Below are 8372 nucleotides of genomic sequence, written 5' to 3'. Positions count from 1 at the left end.
AATTAGCCTATGAAGTGTGGAACTATGTACAGATATCATTCCCTTTCTGGTTCTACTGGTATCAATAATATGCTCCATGGCCCTTTTCTTGTTGTTATGTCAACTGTTTGATTTGACTTTTATGATTGTGTCTTGTGTGATTGTGGTTTAAGTTTTTTCAGTATGTAGATAGGTGGAGAGCATGTGAGGATGGGGATTGTACATTGCATAAGTGGAGATGTGTGTGTGTGTCTGTGTGAGTGCAACAGTGGCTGTATAGTGGTGGTTCGGAGACAGCTGGTATAACACATGGCTGGATGGAGGATCAGCAATCTGTCAACCAGCAATCCCCATGGCTGTTCCCATCCTCCATCAAGGCCTGCGGGAAGGTGAGGGTGATGGWAAACAGCAGCCAGCCATGGCTCTGTTGCTTTGAGGACAGGGCCAGGCCATGAGGTTTATGGCTGCATTGTGATTGCGCTCTCAGACTCCAATTAATATAATGCCCCGGTGTCTTKTCTCAGACAGCCACACACTATATATGAGGACTCTGGAATCGTCTGCAGTTGTATTTAATCGTGACTGATACTGTGGCTCCCTTATTCCAGTAGAGCTCTGAGGAGCATTGGAGGAGAATATACAGACTTAATATTCCTACAGCAGCTGTTTCTTGTACTGTTCCATCTTATTTATGTTTCACCTTGTGTTCTTGAACTTTTTGTTAAATTAATTCTCATCATCACACCTCATCATGTTGGTCTTCCAGGTAGCTAACTCACCTTTCATGGAACGTGCACCCTTCCCGCTCCCAACCCCTACCATGTACCCCATTAAAGCTGTTACAGGTGAAATGAGGCAACAGATTCGAGAAATTAAATTAAGAGAAATTAAATTAAGCCTCCATGACAGAAATTATAGTCTGCAATCAATTAAACATTTTTCCCTGGCAAAGGAGAAGAACTCTAAATTACACATTTTTCTGTCATAGTGAGAGGCTGTACGAAACTCTTATTCCCCCAGAGACTCCCTGTTGCCTACACCGCAGATCTGCGTGTCTGAGAGAGAAACCCCTACTGTGAGGCTGTGGAAATGAAGCGGCACTAATGTTCTCTCCCTCAGCTGTGTGTGTGGACATTACACTCATCACTGTGTGTGTGTGTGTGTGTGTGTGTGTGTGTGTGTGTGTGTGTGTGTGTGTGTGTGTGTGTGTGTTATGTTTGGGGTGTGTGTGTGTGCTGTGTGTGTGTGTGTGTGTGTGCTTCTCTTGTTAGGACATGCATGCTTCAGCCGGTCCACCTCGGAACTGAAGGGCATTGCAATCGCCATGATGGTGATCGTTTGTTCTATCACTGGTCATCCTTTCAGTCATCATGCTCACACCTGGTAAGATGAAACACACAAGGGGGAGGGAAGAGAAGGAATGGGGGAGGAAGAGAAGGAAGGGAGGAAGAGAAGGAAAGGGGAGGGAAGAGAAGGAATGGGGGAGAAAAAGAAGAGAAGAATGGGGGAGGGAAGAGAAGGAATGGGGAGAAAAAAAAGATGTAGAGAAACAAATAGAGAAAAAGAATGCAGGAGGGTGAGAGAAAGAGAATAAAGGCAAGGAGGGGTGAAGGGGGTGAGTGAGAAGGAGGCTTGAAGAACAGAGAGAGAGAGGGATGGAGAGAAGGAGAGAGGATGCAGTGGGAGGAGGAGTGAGAACAGAGACTCTCCATCAGATAAACATATCAACAATGACGTTCACAATTTCACAAAACAAATCAACACTGACAAATACAAAATTCCCCTGCATTGAAAAGAGACTCAGACAAAAGATGAGACTCCAGTGTTATGCTAAGAACAAGCTGAGCCGCAGCACCAGCTGTGCCTTGGCTCTGTGTGAATAGAGGAAGCTTCTTGTTCATTCCGGGTGGAAATGGTGTGGAGTGTTTTTGCCCATTTGTTTTCTCCCATTTTCTMATTTCTCTCGTTTTCTCTCTTTCTCTGGAAGATGAGTCTCACCTGTTTCTGCGATCCCGTCTCACCATGGAGGATCTGGAAAGTGAGAAGTATACAGTTCACGACCCCTGTGTGACCTGGTTGGATGGTAAGAGCCTTGATACCCTAAAGCGGGGGAACGAGATAGAACATGTATAGGGAAGCCAAGGCAAGCTCCCATTCATGTTATATTAAGTGAACCAACCGAAAGGTAACCATTTCCCTTCGGCCTGTGTTGTCCCTTCCAGAGAATGAGGTTGCTCTCAGAACCAGAGAGGGTCATGTCCTGTCCTACAGCCTCCACTCCAACATCACAGCTACCCTGCTGGACAACAGCTCTTTAGTGAGTAACGGCCCGTAACGGCCCCGCAGGAGAGGAGCTGTATTCCACTATTGATCGGCTCATATACGGAGTCAGCCGGGCAAATTCAATAGAGACTGAGTGGTCCTCCCAGATGGAGAAAGAACTATAGAACGACTGTTGTAACAGTCGAGAGCAGTAGTAACTRTACAGTTATATAGATATGCAGAGGCAGTGACAGTTTAAGCTCTTTTGGGTCTATTTGGTTCCCTCACTGTTCAATTGAAGCCTTCAACATACGGCTTCAAAGAGATTTTTCAAGCAAGAGCCTCACTTTGAACAACACCGCCTGGCTCTGTGCGACACTGACAGACTTATGTGGGTCATTGCCTAGGAGCTAAGCAGGGTTCTGTTGTCAAGATGGGGAGATGTCATCTCCTCTCCGGCTCTCGCCAGATTCTCACTTGGTGTATCATCTCTGTTACTATGTTAATCCCACACCGTAGCTGTAAGCCTACAACAGTAATTAGCATTCTGCTCATGATATAGGCAGACCTACTGTAACTATGGCCATGGCTTCCCAAGTGCAGTCCTATCTCTGACATTATCTATAACTACTTAGCTCCAGGGATGTTGTTCTTGAAGGTTAAGTCTCATATTAGATCTAGGCATGTTGTTGACATGTTTATCTTACCATGTTTTCTTCAGGATTTGACTTACACAAAGTTCCATGTGTCTGCAGACAAGAGGTTTGTCTTGTTGACATACAACATTCAACCGGTGAGTGACTCTGGTTATGACCAAAATAAAATGTTCAGAAGAACCATCTATTTTACAGTGTCAATCTTCATCAATAATCATACTCACTGGCAAAGCAATTCTCCAAAGACACCAAAGATGATTTGATTGCAACAAGGGTTTCCCACTCGCTTTCATTGAACACAGTTTTACACAGCAACGCCACAAACTGATTCCAGACCATCAGAGAAAATCAATTGAGTCAAATCTGTTTCCGTTTGCGACTAATGACAGGTCTATTTCCCAACTGCATTGTGACTGTAGTACAATGATGCCATGCATTCTAATCCAGCCTTTACAGTAAATCCCCTTATGAAACAGTTAGAGAGAGAGAGAGGGAGAGGGAGAGAGAAAGATGGAGGGAGAGGGAGAGGGAAAGAGAAAGGGAAACTAGTGACTGCAGCAGTCTGTTGCTCTACATGCTATTCAAACAACAGCCACTAGTGAAATCACTGGCAATCTTCAGACTGGGTAATGATGGGGGAAGGGGTGCAGAAGGATGGAGGGTATGAATGGCTGAGAGAGAGTTTGATGTAGATAGCAGGGCAGGGGGAGGGAGAGATAGCGTGGTAAAGTTGGAGCTGCATGCGGTAATGAAATCGCYCGGCGGGGAATGTAAAGGAGAAGCTTATATGAGAGTCTAATGTCTAATGCACACTTGCAGGTGGTTTGAGGCAAACCCCAGCATAACAAGCAACTCTAACAACACATGCGTTTTCCCGTTTCTCTCTTTGCCTTATGACAGCATTCTCTGTCTCCCCCCCGACCTACTCCTTCTGTAAATAACCGCTCGCTTAATAAATAGTTTCCTGTTTCCCCAAAGGAGTGAGCAAAAGGTGTAATATACAGGTAATGGGAGAGGAGGGAAAAAATTATTAGGAAAAAAATAAGCCCACAGCCCAATTTTTGCCTTATTACAAAGCCCTGTCAGAACAGCCCGGCTGTTCTCCTTATTTAGTAGTTGATGATCAGATTAGCACTGTTGTAAAATGGGGAAGCAAAAACACAAGTATAATTTTTTGCACGTTAATACTGCTTTTTAGATGGTGTGTATGTATATATTTTACCTTTATTTAACTAGGCAAGTCAGTTAAGAACAAATTCTTATTTACAATGACGGCCTACCCTGGTCAAACCCGGACTACGCTGGGCCAATTGTGCGCTGCCCTATGGGACTCCCAATCATGGCCGGTTGTGATACAGCCTGGAATCGAACAAGGGTCTGTAGTGACGGCTTTAGCACTGAGAAGCAGTGCCTAAGACCGCTGCACCACTCAAGAGATATAGATAGCAGAGCTCATTCAGTCTGATTGAACGATCTAGTAACTGATGAGCTTCAGTACATGCATCATTACATGCTTCAGATATATGAATCAATAGGTTATAGCTCTACAGTACCTGTGTGTTGGTTTGTCTACAATTCTCTGTTTGCATTTTTACTGTTGCATCAGCAGGATGTTCTATCCCYATCTATATGCACAGAGTTTGAGTGAGTAGATGTATGCACACTTGTATGTCACCTGGCCACATGTGCAATTTTATGTATGTGAACAGTGGTGTCTGTGGTGGATGTGGGGGGATATATCTTCAGTCTTTCTCTATATTTTGCTCTCTTTCTGCTTTGCTTCTCTCTCACTCCCTCAGTCTTTCTATAACTCACTTTTTTCTCTCTATCTCTGGGGGTTTTCTGCTGACTGAAGCAGTATGCAGCAAGCACCGGCTTTCTTATTGGGGAGAGGATCTGTATGCCGCTGAGAATGGCAAAGTGAGATAGAGAGAGGGACAGAGAGAATAGAGAGATAGACGCAGTAGAGATAGGGGAGAAAAACATGTGATATGCACCAGTTGCCCTTAGATCATCCTGTCCAATGGAAGTCAATCAGAAGGGGTGGAAAAGAATCAGGAGGATGGATGCTTAGAGGAGAGGGCTGCAGTGGTGGGAAATGGATTAGTGGGCTGTTTGTTAAGTTGAACGGCTTCTCCCCTGGATTTCATATTAGCTAGATGTAGCTGGTGGGGCTTTGGGGGAGATTTGTGCCTAGTGGGTGGAAATACATTTATTTTGAAAGGGGGGATATAGTTAGGAGTAGGGATGGTGGGGGCTGCATATGGGAGAGAACAAAGTTCCTATGTAGCAGAGGGGTTAAATCGCTCCTTAAAATCCTCAATAGTCAGACAAATTGTTTTTGTGTGTGACTACAGATGTAGGTTCTTAATTTGATCCAGTATGCTACAGCAGGAAAATAAAAACAGGAAATGTGAATTTGGAAACTTCAGAAGACGTTTTAAACCTCAAATACACTACAAGTTTTAAAATTCCGAACAGGATGATCAAATGAAGATCCTACATCTGTAGTCAGACTAATTAGGCGTGTGCATATGTATGTGTGCGTCAGTGCTTATGAGAGTTATTCCCTTTGTTTTACCCAAAAAGAGGGGAAGGAGAGGATGGATGGCGATGAGGAAATGCAGCAGGAGTTAGACAGGTGGAAACTGCCAAAAGAGAAAATGTGATGTGGTTGTCTCACCTAGCTATCTTAAGATGAATGCACTAATTGTAAGTTGCTCTGGATAAGAGTGTCTGCTAAATGACTAAAATGTAATGTAATGTAAGACTGTTTAATTTAGAGAGAAGGGAAAAGAAAATGGAGAGTTGAGTCTGCTCTGCAGTTACAGACAACTAGGTGCTGGTATAACATACAGCCGTGGCCAAAAGTTTTSAGAATGACACAAATATTAATTTTAACAAAGTCTGCTGCCTCAGTTTGTATGATGTCAATTTGCATATACTCCAGAATGTTATGAAGAKTGATCAGATGAATTGCAATTCATTGCAAAGTCCCTCTTTGCCATGCAAATGAACTGAATCCCCCMAAAATATTTCCACTGCATTTCAGCCCTGCCACAAAAGGACCAGCTGACATCATGTCAGTGATTCTCTCGTTAACACAGGTGTGAGTGTTGACGAGGACAAGACTGGAGATCACTCTGTCATGCTGATTGAGTTCGAATAACAGACTGGAAGCTTCAAAAGGAGGGTGGTGCTTGGAATCATTGTTCTTCCACTGTCAAACATGGTTACCTGCAAGGAAACACGTGCCGTCATCATTGCTTTGCACAAAAAGGGCTTCACAGGCAAGGATATTGCTGCCAGTAAGATTGCACCTAAATTAACCGTTTATCGGATCATCAAGAACTTCAAGGAGAGCAGTTTAATTGTTGTGAAGAAGGCTTCAGGGCGCCCAAGAAAGTCAAGCAAGCGCCAGGACCGTCTCCTAAAGTTGATTCAGCTGCGGGATCGGGGCACCACCAGTACAGAGCTTGCTCAGGAATGGCAGCAGGCAGGTGTGAGTGCATCTGCATGCACAGTGAGGCAAAGACTTGGAGGATGGCCTGGTGTCAAGAAGGGCAGCAAAGAAGCCACTTCTCTCCAGGAAAAACATCAGGGACAGACTGATATTCTGCAAAAGGTACAGGGATTGGCCTGCTGAGGACTGGGGTAAAGTCATTTTCTCTGATGAATCCCCTTTCCGATTGTTTGGGGCATCCGGAAAAAAGCTTGTCCGGAGAAGACAAGGTGAGCGCTACCATCAGTCCTGTGTCATGCCAACAGTAAAGCATCCTGAGACCATTCATGTGTGGGGTTGCTTCTCAGCCAAGGGAGTGGGCTCACTCACAATTTTGCCTAAGAACACAGCCATGAATAAAGAATGGTACCAACACATCCTCCGAGAGCAACTTCTCCCAACCATCCAGGAACAGTTTGGTGACGAACAATGCCTTTTCCAGCATGATGGAGCACCTTGCCACAAGGCAAAAGTGATAACTAAGTGGCTCGGGGAACAAAACATCGATATTTTGGGTCCATGGCCAGGAAACTCCCCAGACCTTAATCCCATTGAGAACTTGTGGTCAATCCTCAAGAGGCGGGTGGACAAACAAACCCCCACAAATTCTGACAAACTCCAAGCATTGATTATGCAAGAATGGGCTGCCATCAGTCAGGATGTGGCCCAGAAGTTCATTGACAGCATGCCAGGGCGGATTGCAGAGGTCTTGAATAAGAAGGGTCAACACTGCAAATATTGACTCTTTGCATCAACTTCATGTAATTGTCAATTAAAGCCTTTGACACTTATTGTCACGTTCTGACCTTAGTTCCTTTGTTTTGTCTTTTGTTTTAGTTGGTCAGGGCGTGAGTTGGGTGGGTAATCTATGTTTTCTATTTCTGTGTTGGTTTTCTGTGTTTGGCCTGATATGGTTCTCAATCAGAGGCAGCTGTCAATCGTTGTCCCTGATTGGGAACCATATTTAGGTAGCCTGTTTTGTCTTTTGGTTTGTGGGTGTTTGTCTTCCTTGTCAGTGTTTGTCGCCACACGGAACTGTTTCGTTTGTTCACATCGTTTATTGTTTTGTTTAGTGTTCTGAGTTTAATTAAAAAACATCATCATGAACATTTACCACGCTGCGCTTTGGTCCTCCTCTCTTTCTTCGGAAGACGATCGTTACACTWATGAAATGCTTGTAATTATACTTCAGTATTTCATAGTAACATCTGACAAAAATATCTAAAGACACTGAGGCAGCAGACTTTGAAAATTAATATTTGTGTCATTCTCAACTTTTGGCCATGACTGTACTGCATGTTGAGGCACTACCAGATAGAAACATATGTTTTGCACAAAGAAATGGGCTGGGGGAAGAACTCTATTAACCTTATTTATGGTGTGTACTGCAGCGCAACAATACCTATCAATATCTCACCTCATACAAGTACTGTTGTATCTCATTACTGTCCAATTGTCGCCATGTYCCACGTGAGCACACACACTCTGGTCTGTTTACAGCGTGGCTCCTCCATTTGGAGCTGGGGATATAGTAATGGGGGGGGAGACAAGCAAAGAAATCTGGTGGAACAATGGGGAAGGATTTATTACTCCACATTAGAATTAATTCCCTCTCTCTCTAGGCAGAGTTGCAAAGAAAAAGCCATATCTCAGACTGGCCAAAAGACTGACGAGTTTCAGAAGAAAGTCTTTGTTTCTGCATGTTTGAGCCTGTAATTCAACCCCACAAATGCTGATGCTCGCAGATACTCAACTAGTCTAAAGAAGGCCAGTTTTATTGCTTCTTTAATTAGAACAACAGTTTTCAGCTGTGCTACAAAATTGCAACGGGTTTTCTAATGATTCAATTGCCTTTTAAATGATAAACTTGGATTAGCTAACACACACGTGCCATTGGAACACAGGAGTGATGGTTGCTGATAATGGGCCTCTGTAGATATTCTCTATAAAACAAAACATTTCTAAGTGACCCC

At 43.9% G+C, this 8372-nt stretch overlaps 1 protein-coding gene across 1 annotated transcript in view; it reads left to right on the top strand.

The window, feature by feature from the left end:
• The first annotated feature begins 1253 nt into the window (after positions 1 to 1253).
• LOC111966114 (inactive dipeptidyl peptidase 10) overlaps positions 1254 to 8372 on the top strand; it is a 28065-nt gene continuing 20946 nt past the window's right edge. The window contains 6 exon segments of the mRNA XM_070444570.1: positions 1254 to 1281; positions 1284 to 1317; positions 1319 to 1362; positions 1967 to 2062; positions 2202 to 2296; positions 2963 to 3034. Coding sequence (XP_070300671.1) covers positions 1254 to 1281; positions 1284 to 1317; positions 1319 to 1362; positions 1967 to 2062; positions 2202 to 2296; positions 2963 to 3034 — 369 coding nt within the window.

This window comes from Salvelinus sp. IW2-2015, linkage group LG7, assembly GCF_002910315.2.
Source record: "Salvelinus sp. IW2-2015 linkage group LG7, ASM291031v2, whole genome shotgun sequence".
In the NCBI taxonomy this organism is placed as follows: domain Eukaryota; kingdom Metazoa; phylum Chordata; class Actinopteri; order Salmoniformes; family Salmonidae; genus Salvelinus; species Salvelinus sp. IW2-2015.
This window is presented reverse-complemented; position numbering and strand designations above follow the sequence as displayed.